General features: G+C 38.1%; 1 protein-coding gene across 7 annotated transcripts in view; it reads left to right on the top strand.

Annotated features, from left to right (window-relative positions):
* Positions 1-21,044, top strand: part of wdfy3 (WD repeat and FYVE domain containing 3) — a 79,602-nt gene that overhangs the window by 42,548 nt on the left and 16,010 nt on the right. For 2 of the 7 annotated variants that reach the window (XM_081366748.1, XM_081366747.1), the window contains exons 17-43: positions 916-1,016; positions 3,328-3,546; positions 4,309-4,490; positions 5,244-5,475; positions 5,675-5,835; positions 6,078-6,189; positions 6,348-6,538; positions 7,043-7,195; positions 8,210-8,283; positions 8,894-9,055; positions 9,308-9,402; positions 9,707-9,827; positions 10,167-10,384; positions 10,558-10,754; positions 11,492-11,626; positions 11,886-12,065; positions 12,192-12,425; positions 12,612-12,711; positions 13,695-13,855; positions 15,021-15,250; positions 16,947-17,056; positions 17,203-17,385; positions 17,533-17,690; positions 17,788-17,865; positions 18,036-18,263; positions 19,731-19,781; positions 20,820-20,988. In XM_081366748.1, the coding sequence (XP_081222874.1) occupies positions 916-1,016; positions 3,328-3,546; positions 4,309-4,490; positions 5,244-5,475; positions 5,675-5,835; positions 6,078-6,189; positions 6,348-6,538; positions 7,043-7,195; positions 8,210-8,283; positions 8,894-9,055; positions 9,308-9,402; positions 9,707-9,827; positions 10,167-10,384; positions 10,558-10,754; positions 11,492-11,626; positions 11,886-12,065; positions 12,192-12,425; positions 12,612-12,711; positions 13,695-13,855; positions 15,021-15,250; positions 16,947-17,056; positions 17,203-17,385; positions 17,533-17,690; positions 17,788-17,865; positions 18,036-18,263; positions 19,731-19,781; positions 20,820-20,988 (4,235 nt within the window). The remainder of the gene's footprint in view (positions 1-915; positions 1,017-3,327; positions 3,547-4,308; positions 4,491-5,243; positions 5,476-5,674; positions 5,836-6,077; positions 6,190-6,347; positions 6,539-7,042; positions 7,196-8,209; positions 8,284-8,893; positions 9,056-9,307; positions 9,403-9,706; positions 9,828-10,166; positions 10,385-10,557; positions 10,755-11,491; positions 11,627-11,885; positions 12,066-12,191; positions 12,426-12,611; positions 12,712-13,694; positions 13,856-15,020; positions 15,251-16,946; positions 17,057-17,202; positions 17,386-17,532; positions 17,691-17,787; positions 17,866-18,035; positions 18,264-19,730; positions 19,782-20,819; positions 20,989-21,044) is intronic. The other 5 variants (XM_081366746.1, XM_081366745.1, XM_081366750.1 and 2 more) reach the window with 5 other exon arrangements.

Raw genomic sequence — 21,044 nt, 5'->3', positions numbered from 1 at the left:
TGCTGCCACAGCTGGGATAAGAGCTTTTTTGGTTATGAGGAGGAGGAGGACATTAACCCCCCCCCCCCCCCCCCGTGTACACACATACATAGACTTCTATTGTTTGTATTTTTTTATCTTATTTAAATAGATTATTATTTAATCATGCATGATCAGTTCAATAATTATATTAATATTTTTTTATGAAATTATATTAATTTCATTAATAATAATTTAGTAATAAAAAAAGTCAAAAAAGTAATAATAAAAAAGAAAATACTATAGTTTTACTTTTTTTACTACTAAATAAATGTTCCCCAAATAGGGACGTCTCCAAATGTTCTCAAAGGGAAGTTTTATCATATGAACTAAATTAAACCCTTCCTCACTTCCGTGGGAGGTGTTCATGTTTCACTGTTTTTGGGTGGATGTTTGTATTGTTAGTGTGAAATGGGATGTTTCTTTTTTTATGCCACCATTTTTTCAATATTAAAATGACATTCAAGGCTTCCTTTGTCAGGGTTAATTAGCCTCCAAAGAGACTCGTTTAGCTGTATTAAGTGACACTTGGTGGTTTTCTGTTTAATTTAATGAATGGCAGAATGTTTAATGAAGTAGGAGTCTTCCATTGGGTCGCACCTATTTTCATTATTTGCTTCTCTGACATTTAGTAATATCTGCTGGTGTTTGAATCAGTTTTATTCATGGATGTTGTAACCGATGTAATTTAGTGCTGTTGTGATGAGCACAATGTGTCATTGTTACATAAGGCATGACACCCACAAATAAACATCCACATCTTTATGCAGAATGTGAAATATTCCCACATTTTATGACTGTTACTGAGAGACGAGAGTGAAATGTGTGAAATGTCTGAGCTGCTGGGATTCCTGATAAATGAAAATAATTTTTTTATTTTCAATCTTCTCTCTCCAGCTGTTTGTTTTTGCCTAGTTTGGCCCCTCACAATGCGCCGTCCAGCAATGCCAACACATCTGGAGTCAGTGACGGGGCGGTGGTCAGTGGTATGGGAAACGGTACGTGCTCATAAACACACTGTCCCCCAACCCCCATGATTTGCATAACAGCAGCCAGCAGTTTCCCACCCTTCGGAAATCTTTATTAAAGGGATAGTTCACCCAAAAATGAAAATGTTGACATCATTTACTCACCCTCATGTTGTTCCAAACCTGTATGAGTTTCTTTCTTTCGTTGATCACAAAATATGATATTTAGAAGAATGTTGGTAACCAGACAGTTGACGGTAGCCATTGACTTCCTTAATATTTCCTATCTATCTATCTATCTATCTATCTATCTATCTATCTATCTATCTATCTATCTATCTGTCTATCTATCTATCTATCTATCTATCTATCTATCTATCTATCTATCTATCTATCTATCTATCTATCTATCTATCTATCTATCTATCTATCTATCTATCTATCTATCTATCTATCTATCTATCTATCTATCTGTCTATCTGTCTATCTGTCTATCTGTCTATCTATCTATCTGTCTATCTGTCTATCTATCTATCTATCTATCTATCTGTCTATCTATCTGTCTATCTATCTGTCTATCTATCTGTCTATCTATCTGTCTATCTGTCTGTCTACTACTAAATATTTCTTAAGCACCAACTCAGCATATTAAAATGATTTCTGAAGGATCATGTGACACTGAAGACTGGAGTTTTAGCTTTTATAATGTTTTTTAGCTTTAGCTGTATAATGTTTAGCTTTTAGCTTTACCATCAAAGGATTGAATTAGAATAGATTTTATTATATATTAGAATATATTTTAAATTGTAATAATATTCCAGATAATATAGTAATAAAAACACAATTTGACTTTTTTATTAAATAAATGAAGCCTTAGCTACAGTATTACATGTCTTCCTCCATTTTAAATCCAACTATGTTTTTGTTACTTGCTTTAACTGCTCAGCTTTAAATGCATACTAAAATCAGTACTGAAGTCTTAAATGTTTTGAATCACAAGATGTTGCCAATTAGCTATTCTAACTTTTGTTGATATAAAAAGGCCATGGGATGAAACGAGAGAGATAAAAATAGCACCGGTATGTTGCCAATGGACAATGGTGATATATAGTTTATCAGTTGTTATGTGATTGACCAATCAGAATCAAGTATTCCAAACCGCTGCGAATCTAACATTTTTGAGTAGGTTTTTGAGTTTACAGATTTGGGATGGCAAATGATGGCATTGCAGCTTGACAGAATTTTCGAAGCGTCTTGGCTCATGACAGGCGGGAGGTAGAGGGAACAGGAGCACAGCACTGTGACGGAATTTTAGCAAAGATGGTGGAGTCTAGAGAAAAGAGGCAAACTTGACAGAGCTTGGCAGAAATTGTTTGTGTGCCTTTACTCCTGTTTGAGCACCACCGGCTCACAGCAGCCCTGAGTGGGTGTACAAGTGCCTATGTAGTATTAATGAAGGTGATTCAGGGCTCGCTGCCTCTCCATCTCTCTCACTTCCTCTTTCTTTATTTTACTGTCTCTCTCTCTCGTTCATCCTCCCAATTCCCTCTCTCTCTCTCTCTCTCTCTCTCTCTCTCTTTCTCTCTCTCTCTGTTGAATGTAAATGAATGATTTCAGTATTTATAGATAGACTCCTGCATCATATCCTCTGACCTATTTTTGGCGATGACATCATAATTTCTTCCTCAGAGAGTTTCATTCAGATCCCCTGCAGTCTAGTTCATTGTTCCTGTCTCTCTTCCAGGGGTTTCCTGGGTTTAGGGTACAAGCCAAAGTGGGTTTAGTGTACATTTTCAAGAACCTCTGCTTGATAGATCATTATGCAAAGTCCAGGGAGATTTATTCAGTGAAGATATTGGTCCCAAGACCATATAAAAAGAAACATTTTAACTTGAAAATAAATGATTAAAATAAATATGAAAATACAAAACGTATATTAAATGGTTTTCAACATTGATCATAATAAGCAATGTTTCTTTCAAATCAGCATATTAGACTGATTTCTGAAGGATCATGTAACAATGAAGACTGGAGTAATGATGCTGAAAATACAGCTTTGCCATCACAGGAATAAATTGTATATTGAAATGGAAAACGTTATTTTAAATTGTAATAATATTTCACAATATTACTTGTTTTACTGTATTTTTGTCAAAAAATTGCAGCCTTGGTGAGCATAAGAGACTTCTTTCAAAACATTACTGACCCCAAACATTTGAACAGTAGTGCCATTTGTAATGAAAAATGTTTTTTTCGAACGTGGTCTCAGACTTTTGGAAACCCACTGTATACTTTGTCTAATACACACTAATATTAAATATCCTCATTTTCATCTCTCCAGGTGAGCGTTTCTTTCCACCCCCGTCTGGCCTGAGCTACTCGACGTGGTTTTGCGTTGAGCGCTTCAGCACGCCACCCCAGAGTCACCCTGTGCGTCTGATCACGGTGGTGCGACGGGCTACCTCATCTGAGCAGCACTACGTTTGCCTGGCCATTGTGCTGTCTGCTAAGGACCGATGTCTCATTGTGTCCACCAAGGAAGAGCTGCTTCAGACCTACGGCAAGTGTTTCTTACAACTTCCTCTTTTAGCTCTTTAGTCAGCAAAGTTTTAATGATGTGGAATGTTTGTGAATTAGATGACCATTTCAACCTCTGTTCCTCTACGCAGGTTAAATAAGCTTATTAAAGCATATGTTGAATGCTGTTGTTTGTGAACACATTAAACAAATTATTAAAACATTTAAAATAATAATTTAAAGTCCCACTGTAGTCAATGATTTTATCCCTTAAAACTCGTCTTTGATCACCAAAATGACATATTTAAAAGTTTTTTTCCTTCAAGAAGGAAGGCACCAGTGCCTCATTTTGTATACATGTTCTATGAATATGCAAATTAGCCCCGCCTCCACTCACTCGCACCAGCTCAGAGATCCACTCGTTGATGTGATTTGTTATAAGGTAGCTTGTGACGTCAGAAACGACGCGATTTCAAACCGTGATTTTGAGACTGTCTATGGTTCACAAAGAGAAAATACTCAGCAATGGGTGTTGACTTATGGATTTGTACATGGTTTGTCTTAAACCATATTAAAAACACCACATAGACATATAAACAACATTAAAAACTTGATTTTCACCACAGGGGGACTTTAAATATTAATTTAGCTTTTGATGTCACCACGCTTTTGCTTTGTAGGCAAACTGTTATCAATTGAGCCATTATTATGTAGCATTTAAGAGCCTGTTCCTTCTGAAATGCAGAGGAAAAGTTCCTTTGTCTGTGGTTAGTGACGTTACATCATTTCCTCTCTCCCCTCGCAGTGGATGACTTCAGTGAGGAGTCCTCCTTCTATGAGATCCTGCCCTGCTGTGCTCGCTTCCGCTGTGCTGACCTCATCACCGAGGGACAGTGGCACCACCTGGTGTTGGTTATGAGCAAAGGAATGCTGAAGAACAGCATGGCGACTCTCTACATCGATGGCCAGATGGTCAGCACGGTCAAGGTGTGGCCCAGCTCCTGATGTGGACACGTTTGTTTTGTTTTGACTTAAGTAATGGAAAACATTACTGTGGCGTTATTATCTTTTATGCACAAAGGTCATATTTTTTTAACATAGCTCAAAACTTGTGTTTTGGCAAACAGATTAACCTAAACAATTGTTTTCCTTACCTGTTCGTCACACACAAATCATATGCTGGGTCCAAGATTAACACTAAGCAGCATATGGGGGTAAAACCTCAGCTGTTGGCTAGTTACATTAAGGCTGGAATACATATTTTTTTTCTGCCTAGATTTATCCCCGTTTTAAGTCTGGACGAGATTACATCAAAGACAGTTTGCAAATTTGAGTTGACCGATTGTACAGAATTTTGCGTAGTGCACAGGCTTTGATGTTTTAGCTTCAGACTATGAATCCATCCAGTCAGAGTATATTAAACATGTTTGATTTTTTTTAGTTGATTTTAAAACGCATATTGTAGCAATGAGGCACATCATTCTGTGCTTTTGCTTTCCATCTTCAAACCATGAACCGTTCAAACCACATGAGTGTCTAAATCAGTGTTTTCGACTACTTCTGAAAGTGATCGAAAGTGGCCAAGCTCAAAACGTTTTAGCCCCTGTTTACACTTGTATTTAGCATTATAATATAAAATATGAAAAAAGAAATTGTAAAATAACATTTGAAAAAAGAAATAAAATGCCCCGCCCTGCAAACTGATAAGGTCACACTCTCCTCTTTTGTTCCTCTTTGTAGCTGCACTACGTTCACAATGCTCCCGGTGGCTCTGCCTCCACAAACCCACCTGTGATGAGCACGGTGTACAGCTACATCGGCACGCCACCGGCCCAGCGCCAGCTCTCCACTCTGGTCTGGCGACTGGGGCCCACTCACTTTCTGGAGGAGGTGCTGCCTGCGGCCAGTGTGGCTGCCATCTATGAGCTGGGACCCAATTATGTTGGCAGTTTCCAAGCTGTTTACCTGCCATGTAAGTACCTGTTATATCATACTAGGTGGATAACTAGAGACTAAAAAGTAACTAATCTTAAAAGTAGATTTGTATTGTAAATTAATGGGTGTTGTACTGATTAAATATTTTATCTAGCATGTGTTGTTTAGCAAAATGCAGGTATTAGTTGCTTGTTGTGGCTTGATAATAGTGACAGGGTTTCCTCTCATGTCTCCAGGTAAAGACTCAAAGACTGAGACTGTGCCGCCCTGTCCTGTTGCATTGGTCCCTGAAGAGAAGGTCTCCTTCAGTCTCTTTGCTCACTCTGTATCTAGTCTCACTGTGGCCAAGATACGAAAGGTCTACAACAAACTGGACAGCAAAGCCATCGCCAAACAGGTAAGCAGTCTCACCCTCTTCCTGCTTCTTAATGCTAAAATTATATATATTTTTAATGCAATTTTTTAATTTTTAATTAAAAAAATTGTTTTTGTTACGATATTTCTTCCTTTTTTAAACAATAAACAAGCCAATTTTAATTAAATATTAATTAAACATTGATGAATTAATGTAATAAATTAAAACAATTAAATGAATATTAAGCATAAGCTGCTCAGAGTGATATTTTCATCCCTTTTCAGCTTGGGGTTTCCTCTCATGAAAGTGCCACACCAGTCAAACTCATCCATAATGCAGTGGGCCATCTCAACGGACCGGCCAGGACCATTGGATCTGCAATTATCGGTTACCTGGGTGAGTGTGTGTGTGTGTGTGCTGTTTTCATCTGGACAGTGGAGATCTGCGAGGATTTTCATAAGTGGACAATGGAAAGGCACAGCACAGCTTCTCCAATAAACCGTCCCTTTCACTCAATGTTCATGTATTTATAGCTGCAATCTTGTTCCATGTAGGTGTTCGCGCTTTCGTAACCAAACCAGTGGCCACCAACCTCCAGTACATCGGAGGAGCAGCTGCCATTCTGGGCCTGGTTGCCATGGCATCAGACGTAGAGGGTCTCTATGCTGCAGTAAAAGCGTTAGTTTGTGTTGTCAAGAGCAACCCGCTAGCTAGCAAGGAGATGGAGCGTATCAAAGGCTACCAGGTGGGCTGCAATAACAATTACTCTGTGAACTTTGAACTGAGGGTGTCCTCTGTTCTCTGCAGCTGTAGCTGTAGGATGTTATGAGCCAATGAGGTGGCAAATGAAATGCTAACAGCGAGCCTGGGCTGTTGTGACTGGTGACAGCCAACTGATGTGATAAGTGGGGGTTCGTACGGGTGGGGCATGCTGGGATGTGCTGGTTAAAGCATAACAGATGGTGCATTGTTTTATTTCTCTGCTGCTTTAATGGGGTCTGTATAGAGAATGCAATGTTTCATAGAGCTGATGTTGATTGTGGTGTCACTGTGTAAGGAAAATGAATGGCTGAATGTTGGGTTGCAGCCTGTTTTAAACTGATCGGTTCACTGAATCCTGAAATGAGTAGATTACCAAAAATATAGCAGATCATTCTTTTGCATGACCTTCAGTTTTTGTAGTTTTTTTCCTGTCAGCTTTAGATCATTGCCTGAAAGATCTTCTTTAACTGAGCGTCTTCTGTTATAGCTGTTGGCTATGTTGCTGAAGAAGAAACGGCCTCTGTTGAACAGCCATATCCTGCACTTGACCTTCTCTCTGGTTGGAACTGTCGATAGTGGCCATGAGACCTCCATCATTCCGAACTCCACAGCCTTCCAGGACCTGCTGTGTGATTTTGAGGTGCGACGCTCACACGAGAAGCCTTAGTGGTGCTGTGATTTTTCAGTTACTCTCATCCAGCAGATGTACAAAGAATAACTGACCTCTTTTAAACACCTAGTCAAGATCTATAAATATCTCAGACTGACATGATCAGTGACCTTGTTGAAAACTGAACTACAGGCACTTGTTTCTGTTGTTTCTGGCATTAGAAATCCAACAGTTTTGCTGTTGCAACATAGTTTCAGTGGTCCTGTTTTACACTGGTCACTTCAAGCGTATTCTCTGTGATAGCTATCCGATTGTGAAAAGACCAGGTGTAAATGCCCTCCAAAACGCTTTTGAAACGGAGTTAAATCCGATCGCTCAAATCACTTCAGGAGGTGGTTTGAGAGGCATTCCAGATGAAACTGGACAAATGCATCTGGTTGTTAAAGCCACATGTGTAAATTTTACACCTCCCAAAATGGCAAAAAATAAACGTGAGAGAGCATGTTATACCGGCTCCCGGTAGCCATATATGACAGCGCTACTACTGCAACGCGCATCGCCACAGATATGGCCCCCTGAAAAATCAAAAACCGTCGCAAATAAACCTGAAAGTTCGCAGATTCATCCTGAAGCTCAAAACACAATTGATTTAATTAAAAGAGGTGTGAATAAACTTAACAGTGCTGATGCCGCTTTCTCTCCTTTTGCAGTCTTAGATCTTGCAATTAAGTGATGATAAATAAAATGCAGCTCATATGTTGCTTTCGTTTACGTGAACTCTGTTAAATTTGCATATAGCATGGGAATTGAAGATCGGATTTATGTTCGTTTTGCTGAGACACGTTTATGTGGCCAAGTATAAATGGAATCGTTTTAACAAATCGGATAAATATCCGATCAGTAAAAACACATGAATTGACCAGTTGTAAGTAGGCTCAGTAAGTGGTCTTCAGTTCTGAAATTGTTTTGTTTCAAAAGTTCAAGAAAAATTGTTTGTTTTTCATGATATCCACCTTTTTTCTAAATAATTTGGTGTTCTTTCAGGTTTGGCTTCATGCTCCCTATGAACTGCACCTCTCTCTCTTCGAGCACTTCATTGAACTTCTGACTGAATCCAGGTAATCCATCTGTGCTTCAACATTCCTTACTGAATCTTTGATTCAGGGCAATTTATTAAAACCTTTCTGCAATGCAATGTAACTTTTATTAAGCCCTATCGAAAGTTGATAGTGCACATTAAGCATTAACATTATGATGGAGACCCAGAAGCATTTACATTTATTATCATTTAATTTATTCCTGTGATGGCAAAGCTGAATTTTCAGCAGCCATTACTTCAGTGTCTCATGATTCTTCAGAAATCATTTAAAATATGATCTGATTTGATGCTCAAGAATCATTTCATTGTTTTTCACATTATGAATGTCTTAATGTTACTTTTGATCAATTTAATGAATCCTTACTGAATACAAGTACTAATTTCTTTCAAAATATAGAAAAAAATCTTACTGACCTTTGAATGGTAGTGAATGAATCACATGGTATATGAAATGTATCAAATGGATTTTTGAGGTCTTCTGCCATATGTGCATCATAGACAAGGGGAGAGAGAGAGCATGAGAGGAAATCTGATTTTATTCGTGCCTTAGAGGGAGTGATGTTGCTAAATTCATAAACATTAATTAAACTATTATCACTAACACAGTGTTTAATTGTTTCTGTTCTCAGTGAAGCTGCTAAGAATGGCAAACTATTGCGGGAGTTCCAGCTGATCCCCAAACTGCTGCTGACTCTGAGGGATCAGTCTCTGTCTCAGCCCACCATCGCTGCCATCGGCAATGTCCTCAGTCTCCTGCTGCAGGGCTTCCCCAACTCATATGACCTGCTCAGGTAGACACAGAGATGTAGACATTTTTAAATGTATGAAAAGAAAAGACTGAATCTGAATCAGAACTGACAATCAGATCCATTTGATTTTGGACAGTTTCAGTTGCCACAGAATATACTGTGTTTAGAAGCAGAGGTGACTTGAGGAATCATTTCTGTGGATAGATATTACAATAATAAATACACTTAAAACATAATTATCTTTAAAAAAAAAAAAAAAAGCTTCAATTATTTGTTCATTTGTTTATGGCTAAGGTTTGGGCAGTTCATCTCTTCAACATTACCAACATTTGCAGTCTGTGAGAAGTTTGTCATTATGGAGAACACCAATGAGGAGAAGATCGATAGAGGTTGGTCATCTTTTTTTAAGTTTCAAATAAGCTTAGTATCTAAGAAACATTTCATCTTAACATCACTCTCTTAACAAATCAGACCCTTTCAATCCTAGCAGCAGCTTTATTTTGGTCAACATCAAATTTGCGTGAAAAAAACTTGGATAGAAAATGGAAAATCTGCATGGGGAAGTTTCACCCTTAAACAAAATTCCCAATCATGCAGATATCAATTGAAATGACTGGATTTCACCCACAAAATTTCACCAAGCAGCATTAAATGTGACCACAGCTTTAATCTTCTTCTTGGGTGTTTGTCCAGGGGCTGATGATGAGTTTGGAGGCCTCCTATCGTCCAACCTGATTCTTCTGCGGAACAGACTGCTGGATATCCTGCTCAAACAGCTCTTCAGCTGCAAAGAGAAGAACACTGTTAATGCACAGTGAGTGATGCTCCTTATTAAATCATGGGGGGATTATTAGACCTCAGAGAGCTGCACTGCATTTTACAGCATCTGTAACATTGTTACCTGAGCCTGCTGGATTGGGGATGATATCTTGGATAGGATACAGATGTAACTGGACACTTCGGATATGTGTCCAAAATTATTTAGCATGGCCCAGGTGCTTTTATTGCTTAACAGTGCTCTTAGTGTATGAACAAATAGCAGAAAACACCATTTAAGCCTTTTGACTTAAAACATTATAACATACATTTGTAAGTTTCGCCTTTTCGCATATTAATCACCCTACCCCAAAATTCTTTCTGCTCCCTCCCACAGAGCATGTGATGAGCTTGTGCGCACCTTGGGTTTTGATTGGTTGCTGATGTTTATGGAAGAACACATTCACTCTAGCACAGTGACGGCAGCTCTCTTGATCTTGGTGGTGTTGCTGAGTAACCAATCCATCCTGAGCCGGTTTAAAGAGGGCCTGTCTGGAGGAGGGTGGCTGGACCACACTGACTCTGTGCTCACTAATAAGATCGGCACTGTTCTGGGTGAGAAGAGACCTAGCCTATATGATCATATTTAATGATTATATAGATGTTAAAAAACAACTATCATTATACAGTAATGATATTTGATAACAATAATAATAAGAACAATAACTAAGTATAAAGTATTATAACATAATTTGTGGGACATTTATTTTACTCTTATCTCCTTTCAGGTTTTAATGTGGGCCGCAATGCAGGGGGCAGGTCGACTCTTCGTGAAATCAACCGAGATGCCTGCCATTTCCCAGGATTCCCCGTGTTGCAAACTCTTCTGCCCAAACACACCAACGTTCCAGAGATTTACTTCATGCTCATGGCCCTCTTCCTCCAGCAGCCAATCACAGAGCTGCCTGACAGCCTGCAGGTACATGTCAGTATGCAAACCTTTTTTTCCCTACTAATCAAACTTAATGTCTTCATACATATGTTACCATCATATTATATAAGATTATGAAGTGTATTTAGAGTTTATTTGCCAAATAAACATTTATATATGTGTGAGTGTGAGTGTGGATCACAATCCATATTTCACACGTCTGAGACCACTACTAAAATGCTTATATTTTTCAAATTTATTTCACTTCATACATTTTTTTAATTATTTGTATTATCTACGTTTGAGTGTATTATTTGCAATTTGTGTTAAAACATTGAACTGAAAAATTAACAGTATTTTCCTTTTTTTAATCTTTTGTACACATGATCATGTCACAAATTTTCTCTGATCACTAATGACCCAGAAATATTGCAGAATCTGAAATAATTTCACATCAAATTCCTTAAACTGTTTATTTACAAATTTAACCTCAGATCTTTACTATATATAGTTTACTATTTACTTTACTATACTATATATAATATACTAGTGTTCAAAATTGAAATTTTCACTTAATCATCCATTTAATCATGCATGCTTAATATAAATGTTAACCATCTGCACTTGTTTTCTCTGTGATAGAGCATTGTAATGTCACCACTGTTCATGCTTTTACTTTTGAAATGAATAATTATTATTTAATTATATTTAATAATAATTTAATGCAATTGAATCATTTATATAATATATATTTAACAATAATTATTGAATAATCCCATCTTCTCACACAGTTTGACTTGGACTCTATCTGGTCATTTATATTTGGCGTCCCGGCCTCCAGCGCTACAGTGGTGAGCTCCATTCACAACATGTGCACTGAAACAGCGTTCCTGCTCCTGGCCATGCTGCGCAGCATGCTCAATCTGGTGAGTCTCCAAGAAATATGTGTCCGAGGAGCAACTGTTGTTATTGTGATGATTGTTGTGGTTTTCAGTTGGTAGTTTATCAAAGGTTTTATACTATACTACAACTGATGAAGAATTCTGGATGAATTGGGAAAGTAAAAAATGTAGGAAATGGTAAAATAGTTTGTTAAAATAATTGATTCCCATGACCACGCCCTTAAAATAAGCTCGTAGCGTAAGCTGACATAGTTTTGGACATTTCTCTTTATCTAACCCACAGCCTTGGCAGTCAGAGGAGGAGGGTTCCTGGCTGAGAGAATATCCCATCACTCTCATGCAGTTTTTCCGTTACCTCTATCACAACATCCCAGATCTGGCACCCATGTGGCACAGCCCAGACTTCCTGTGTACACTTGCTGCGACAGTTTTCCCCTTCAATATACGGCCCTACTCTGAGATGGTATGCTCTTGCGCTTTGTCATTGTAACTGGTTTTTGGGACCTTAAGGCCTTTGAGAATTTGTCCTTTTGATGTTCAAGGCACAATTGAAGGTTATTGTGTAGCTGAAAAGTGCACTTTCCCTCAGGTGACTGATTTGGATGATGAAGCCAGCTCCCCAACTGAAGAGTTCAAAGCCTTTGTGACAGATACAGGCATGAACCGCAGCCAGTCAGAATACTGTAATGTAGGCAATAAAACCTACCTGACCAACCACCCAGCCAAGAAGTACGTCTTTGACTTCATGAGGGTCCTCATCATGGACAACCTGTGCATGACACCTGCCAGCAAACAAACCCCCATCATTGATCTTCTGCTAGAGGTAAGATCATTTCAGATATCTGCTCGATCACAAGTAAACATTTTATTTGTTGCCAGTTAAGCTACAGAATTTCAGTGCATGTAATTTTTGGCTGTATTTTGTATCGTCTTGTGGCACTTTGCATGCTGCTAATGTGGGAGTGTCCATCTGTTGGGCAGAAACGCTAACTTTGCTCTCTGTCCTCAGGCCTCACCAGAGCGCTCCACCAGAACCCAGCAGAAGGAGTTTCAGTCCTACATCCTGGACAGTGTGATGGAGCAGCTTCTTGCAGCAGATGTTCTTTTGGGTTAGTTGCACCCCCCCTCCCCAATCGTCAGGTTTAGCTCAGGAAAATGCTTTGGTACAATGCTTCAGCCAAAAATGAAAATACTGTCATTTAATACTCAATCTCATTTTGTTCCAACCTCTGTGGTTTTTGATGCCAGTGAAGATCAGACACAATATATGCAAAAAACAGGTCTCGATTGACTATATTTCAGGAGTTCTCAGCCTTTTTGACTAGAAGTCCCTAACATTGTCCAACACAATATACAAAAAAAAAAACACCATGTAGATGAAGATGTTTTCAGTATTTCTGGTGTTATAATGGCAAAGCTTTTTTTCAAAAAAAATTGTAATAACAGAGACTGGGAGTGTTACAGTATATTAAATTAATTAACCATGATTCATTTTGTGATTCCAGAAGTTTCTAGAATCTAGAAGGTTTTATCTGACTTTTTAGCATTGAAATTTAGAGTTATATTATTTAGTATATTAACAATCATTTATTAATTTAAATACTTAAGTCATCTTGTGCCTGCTGGTTGAGAACCACTGCCATATTTTAATGTACCTAGCACAAATTAGATTTTATTGCTATGACAGATGGTATGATATTCAGAGAGTGATGATCTAAATTTTGTCTGTTTCTAATGTTTCTCATATGGCTTTGGATTGTAATATAGCTCAAGAGTCATACAAACTACATTCATGGTACTTTATTAGTTCTTTGTCTCATTTTTGGCGCTCGACAGCCTCAGTCCCCCAAAAAGAAAAAAGTCTAGTTTGTTTCATGTTGGAAAAACATTCAGGATTTGGAATGTAAGTGAAAAATAGATATTTCATTTTATTCGTTTAGCTTCCAGTGTGCCCCTGAAGCTGATGGTGACTTCTGTGACCCCTGACATATCCACCACATTTCCCCTTGTTCTAATGTTCCCTAAGTAAAAATGATATTAACCATTTCTTCACTGCAAAATCTTTCATGTTTGTGGGTCTTTCCTCCAACAGGTGAGGAGGCATCATTACCCATAACGACAGGAGGAAGTTACCAGATTCTGGTCAACAATGTCTTCTACTTCACCCAGCGTGTGGTGGATAAGCTGTGGCAAGGCATGTTCAATAAAGAGTCCAAGCTAGTGGTGGAATTCATAGTTCAGCTGGTCACCCAGGTGAGCGCAGTCCTGTGACCTCATACTAGGGCTTAACCTCCAATTATGCTTTCACACCACCTACATGATAATAAGCACACTTGTTCCCATTGTCAAACTGTCTCTAAGGAATTATTAGAGGAAAATCTAAATTAGGTGATACAAAGGCACAGTCTTGCTGTAACATTTTTGGCTAAGGATAGTTCACCCAAAAATTTAAATTCTGTCATCATTTATTCATCCTTGTATCGTTCCAAACCCGTAGGACTTTCATTCATCTTCAGAACGCAAATTAAGTTATTTTTATTAAAAACCTGTGCCAGTTCTATCCCTCCATTGACAGTTATGCAACTACCACTTTGACGCTTCAAAAAGATCATAAAGAGATCGTAAAACTAATCATGAATTTAGCTGTTTAATCCAAATTTTCTGAAGAGACGCGCTATATACAGTATATTATAATATATACAAATACATTCCATACAAATTAGTACTTTAATGGCCGTGTCTCAAATATATACTGTACTATCAAAAGTTTGGGGTCAATAAGAATATTTTCTTGAAATAAATTAATACTTTTATGTAGCAGTGACTCAAAAACTCTTACTTTGATCATTTAAGAACAATCTAAAGGACCCACAATTGGCCGTTGGTAATCACAGCCGTGCTGATATAGAGCCATATTGCATGGCTACGAGTGTGATATTGCGTTTACACAACATTTTGATGCCACGTGTTTAAAAAATAAGAAACATCCACAGTGTCTTTAAAAACTATTTTGTGTGGAACTACTTTCTTCTTCTATAGATTCAAATCTAAAGTTGACAGTTTAACAGCCTCCGTTACTAATTATAAAATGTCACTTTGCTTCATTGAAGCTCATTGTATAATGTAGGGCAGAATATTAGACGAGAGATGGACTATAAACGAGTGCATTACCTGCATCTACTGTAGCTGATATTCTTCTGGTCAATCTTAATCAGTTTGAATGTCTGCTGAGGAAAGCGGTATCTTTGTCTATAAACATTTACAACTTTCTGTTATTTTGACAGTGCTGTCTCTCTCTCTTCTCTCTCTCTTTTACACTTCTTATTTCCAAGACTTTTGTTGCATTCCTATGTGATTTACATAAGTGGTGGTTTCTCAACAGATCTCCTATTCTCCTTTCTTTTATTTTTCTCAACAGTCTAAACGCCGATCACAGGGTTTGTCTCTGGACTCAATCTACCATTGTCTGAACCGAACAATACTTTACCAGCTCTCACGACCACACAAGACTGTCCCGCAACAGGTCACCCTGCTGGATTCACTTCGTGTGCTGACGGTAAACCGAAACCTTGTATTGGGACCCGGCAACCATGACCAGGAGTTTGTGGCCTGTCTGGCCCACTGCTTGATCAACCTGCACACGGGGAGGTGAGAGAAACACGGGGTCGTAAGATGTTTTTAGGCACTTTATGTGAAATCAAGGGTTTATGAATTTAGAAGTAGTCTCTGGTTCAAATCCAGACTTTTTTAAATTTCATTCAAAATTAATTTACACGAACAGATAAATGGTTAGATGTGTGCTGACAAAAATAAATGTAATAATAAAAACAAATAGTACTAGATTAATAGACAGTGTGTTTATATGCAAGCTGTGAAGCAAACATAAATTTCGATAGATGTATAAACTATATAGGAGCAGTAAAAATAAATACATTTTGATTGATGGACATTGGATATAAGATATGAAAAAAAAGTAAATACATTTAGTTAATAATAAGTAAATAATTTAATTTAAAAATGAATAAATAAATAATTAAAAATAATAATAAAATGCATTAAGATAGAAAGATAAATGGGTAGACATCCTGTAGGAGCTGTGAAAATGAATAATGGCTCTTCTCAGTCTCAGGATTGCTTGTGATTGTGCAGCTCTCTGCTTTTCTGTCGTGAGTCACTGTGAGAGATTTGAGGGGGAGGTTCACGTTGTCATGGCTCTGCATCTAGGCTGACTCAGAAGTTTGGCTTCAGAGAGACTGAGAAATGAGAGCAGCTCAGAGACAATGAGCAGAATTACATTAGTGTGCAGTGCTGATACTCTGAGCCTCTGAGCTCTGCTGACGCAGGAAGATCAATAACTTCAACTGATTTGATTTCCAGTGTCTGATGTGCTGAAATGATGTTCATTATTCTTACTGTTTGTGATTTGGCATTCAAACTCATATTATTGACTGACAGGATGAAGGCGTCACATGATGTAGCACTGATAAATCATTTGCCAAAAGACCCTGGTTTCTTTAAAGGAGAACTCCGGTCAATTTTAACATTGAGCTCATTTTTTTGTACATTTGGAGTGCTGTCAATACAGAGAACAACGACAAAAATCGGTGTTGCCTACACCGAGTTATTCTATTTTTAAAATTTGCACCCTGTTGACTTCAATAGGGCAAGTACTAAACCTGCTTTTAGCCTCTTAACATCCTTGATGTGTCATTACAAGTGCACAGAAAATGTGAGTGATTCCTTCTGAGTGAACACGAGTGGATCTGACTGCAGTAGATGTGAAAGAAATGTATAAAAATGATGTTATTTAAGCCAGCGCAAATACCTGTGTTTACATCCTGTTTTTCGGTTGAAGTCCAAAGTAATCGATTGCCGAGTTCACGCGCATAGGTTTAGTACCTATGATCACGCGCGTGAACTCGGCAATCGACTACTTTGGACTTCACCCGAAAACAGGATGTAAACAAAGGTATTTGCGCTGGCTTAAATAACATCATTTTTATACATTTCTTTCACATCTACTGCAGTCAGATTCACCGCGTTCACTCTGAAGGAATCACTCACATTTTCTGTGCACATGTAATGACACATCAAGGATGTTTAGAGGCTAAAAGCAGGTTTAGTACTTGCCCTATTGAAGTCAACTGGGTGCAAATTTTAAAAATAGAATAACTCGGTGTAGGCAACACCGATTTTTGTCGTTGTTCTCTGTATTGACAGCACTCCAAATGTACCAAAAAATGAGCTCAATGTTAAAATTGACCGGAGTTCTCCTTTAAATGTAAGAGAATCGTATGCTGTGTCGCCGAGCCACAGGTCAGTTCTCTTTCATGTTCTTTTACAGCAGTGTGGAGGGCTTTGGTCTGGAGGCGGAGGCCCGAATGACCACCTGGCATGTTGCAGTTCCATCCGAGAACGAGTCGGACAGCGTCCAGAGCCAGGATGTTAGCGAAGGTTGATCTTTTTCTGACATTTCTGGGGGAAAAAAATCTGTGCTGGAATAAAGCATAGAGTTTAATATCTTAACACTTTTACAAACCCTCATGAAAGCCATTATTGATATCTAGCTTATTCTGTCCTTCTTGTTTTGCGTGTGTTAGGTCGTCAGTTGCTGCTCAAGGCAGTGAATCGTGTGTGGACGGAGCTCATGCACAGTAAGCGACAAATGCTGGAGGACATTTTTAAAGTGTCTCTACCTGTCAATGACAGAGGACATGTGGACATCGCCACCGCCCGACCTGCTCTAGAGGAACCTGCTGCTAAAAGCTGGCAAAGCCATCTGGGTGAGGAAAACGTCAGATTCTCTCAATTTTAGCAGCATGTTGCTTTTACACTCTTTCCTGTGTCAATCTTTGTCACTCTGCTTTTTTTTTTCTCGATCTGTTGTGCGTTTCTCTTACTGTGTTGAACAACTTCTGTTTTCCTTCTAGTCCATGAGAAGAAATGCATCAGCAGGGGTGAGACTGTTGCCCCAGCAAATCAGTCCAAACTGTCTCGAGTCAGCAGTGGCTTTGGTCTGTCCAAACTGACCGGCTCCCGTCGCAGCAAGAAGGAAAGTGGAATGAACAAGAACAACCTTTCTGCACAGGTAGCTGACTAAACAGCTTTCACAAATGTGGAAATGAGCTGATCTTTCGGACTTGCACCGGCAGTTTGTACTCACATTTAGTTTTGACTGTCCACAGGAAACCTTCCAGTGGATGTTCACGCACATTGCTGTCGTTCGGGACTTGGTAGCAATGCAGTACAAGGAGCATCAAGAGGTAACCTGCCCAATTTCAAACACATATAGAAAGGTTGCATAGATTATTTTTAGAACAATAATAATTGGTAAAATGTTTTAAATGTGGTAGTCGTCAAATAAATGTTTTCCCAAGCCTGATGAATGACAAAAAAAAAAAAAAAATGTTTGTTCCAAATTGTTTTTTCACAGAGGCAGCAGAATGCCCTGAAGTATGTGATGGATGAGTGGGCAGGGATTGAATATGAGCTGCTTCGGGAAAGGGGTCTCTGGGGGCCTCCTATTGGCTCCCACCTGGATAAGTTTCAGTTGGACATGACCGAGGGACCCTGTAGAATGAGGAAGAAAATGGTTCGGAATGACATGTTCTACATTCATTATCCCTACGTGCCTGATCCTGAGCCCAACGCAAGTACTCAGGTTAGTTTATGCCCTTCTTACCCCTTTTTTGTTGTAGTTTTTAATTAATGAGGTACCTGTAGTGTTTTTTTATTTATTTTTTAATCTCAGATAAGTTTTGGGACAATACTATATCGTCGCTGTCAGGCGTAAACCTTGAATCTTTAAAAACGATACTTTTCAGGATTTTGTTTATTTTTTTAATAATTAATCAGTGTTGTCAAGTTGATATTGTGGCTTTATATATGGTTAGACACTTGCATATGCCATTATATTATTATTATTATTATTATATATTATAAAATTATTAACATTTTACCAAAACTAAGCTCAAATGGTGTTACAAGGTTTTTGACCAGAGAAAATTTAGGACATACGTGTTTTATCCAGCATTAGAATGGCCGCATCTGAGGTAGCAAGTGCATTGTTTTACGCTTTCATCAAATTACAGATTATAAAGTTTACAGTGGCTATGTGAGGACCCAGTTTTTTTTTGTCATTTGGACAAAATCTTATGTTATAAAAGAAGAGCTACACACAGGCTATTTAAGGCAGTATTGGCAATGACTTGACGACAAATGCTAGACTAAGACACTCTTCTCCGCTCCTCAAATACATAAAACATTAGTCTTCTATACTTGATATATATACTTATACACTATGTGTATGTGTATAGTGTTTCTTGAGTAAGAAAAACCCTGCTGTATTTATTCAAAGAACCAGTTCTTTATTTACTCTAGCACAGCAAACAAGCAGAGATGGTCCAAACTGCTTTCTGCACTTCATTTACGATAGGTGGAGTTATGAGGTTTGACCTACAGTTTGAGAATCCAATGGAGTTACAATGTTTAGTCACAAGCTCTTTTTAATACTTTTCATTGGTTAAATATTTGCAAAACCCACAGACAGACGTAAAGGGTAACCAATAGTAATGATTTATGAAACAATTTTAAAATAATGAAATACTGTCCACCCGACAGTGACGATATGCTACATGTATAATTACATTTGGTTAAAATGCAGGATGTAAATTACATCCATTAAAAATTATGTCCATTAAAAATCACGTCCATTAGTTAATAATAATGTAATAATATTATTTAATTCTATTTTTTCTTATTTATTTTTTAGTCAGATTTGTGCTGAATATAAGTAAAGTTAGATAGAGATAGTCATCTTCAAAGATTTCAAGATTTGCTTAAAAAGAAGGTAATTATGACTGCCCGAAATAGAAAATAATCTTATGCAATTAGGTTTAATCTTATTTTACCCCATTAACTGGAACTATAGGCACATTCAACAGACTTGTTTCAGTGAAAGTCAGCGTATGTATAGCACTAATGGCTGATAATATGCTCTGAATGGATCTATTGTGAACTCTCAAACTTGAATTAGCGGCATTAGCCATATAATGGTAATGAATGCACATAAGGACCCTTAAATGCTTTCATATGCTCCTCTTGCCTTAACCCATTTTTCCCTTTTTAGAATCACTCTCAGGTGCCATTACTGGCCGCTGTGGTTAACTTAACAGTCCAGGTATAAACTGAAGTGTGCCTAAACTACAGTCTTGCTGTATGCTCTCAAACAACATTGAATGCTGCTGAATGCTTAACTTGTAAAATGGGTCCCCCCGGACCTTCTACATGTGCCTGGCTCATGACAGGGAGGTGTATGTGGATTTACGCCTCTGCAGAGCTTTTAAAATGATGGTTGGAGATGTTTTCTCTGCTTTCATTCCTGTTGAATATATTTCATATACAGAGAAACCTCTAAGAAAATAGATTTTGGACAGCTCCTTCCCTCGTTTGCTAATCCTTTTTAATCCATATTATAGTATGTGTTGTGAAGTTGAACAATATTCAAACAAGAATGTTGCATAGTGCTGTTACAACTTACTAATAATTGGTATTCATGTTGAATTATGTAATTACTGGCACCAAACAGAACTGCAGAAATAAAGACTGTTTCACATACTTCAGCCAACTTCCATTGTTCAACAAACAGATACTGTAGCCCCGCCCTAAACTCTCTCCATTGGTTGAGCTAGTGTTGTTACGTTGTAACAAACAAATTGCAGTTCTGTTTGGTGCTGCTAGTTGTGCAGAAATGACATAATTCACCTTTAATTATAGTTCCTTGAATTGTATTTAGATGGAGGTTGATAAACAGCATGTCCATGCAGATTGTTTTTCTCCCCAAAATCAATTGTTTTAAATTTGCATACAGATACTTGACTGAATTTGAAACTTGAAAATTGCTGATCTAAAGATTTTTAAATGCTTGAATTATGCTTTGTGGGTGAATATACAGTGCGCTATATGAAGATGAACAGTGCGCTATATGAATTACACAATAAATGTGAATTGTCAGTGTGGGATTTTCTTGTGGGAGTGAAGCTCATTTGGCTGTCGAGCCCAAAGTGTGTTTGCATGCCTCTGACTGGATTCCTCTGGCTGTCACTGACTTGCAAGAGCGTATTTTTCGTTATAAAGGTTTTCCATCAAGGTTGATAAAAATCCAAAAGAAGTGAATTAATCCTATTAAAGAGTTCTTGTTAAATTTCAATCCTCCCAGAAACCAGTGCGCTACCGCCGAGCGATCAGCTACGACAGTAAGGAGTATTACATGCGGCTGCTGTCAGGGAACCCGGGGATGTACCAGCACTCCATAGAGCAGAACACAGAGGGAGAGACCACACTGCAGGAGCCTGAGCATGGAGAGGACACCATCGCAAGGGTCAAAGGTCAATATATGTTACTGTGAAACTACTGCAGAAGTTAAATGCTCACTGGTATAAAT

Source organism: Scardinius erythrophthalmus, assembly GCF_964197995.2.
Source record: "Scardinius erythrophthalmus genome assembly, chromosome: 5".
Taxonomy (NCBI): Eukaryota; Metazoa; Chordata; class Actinopteri; order Cypriniformes; family Leuciscidae; genus Scardinius; species Scardinius erythrophthalmus.
This window is presented reverse-complemented; position numbering and strand designations above follow the sequence as displayed.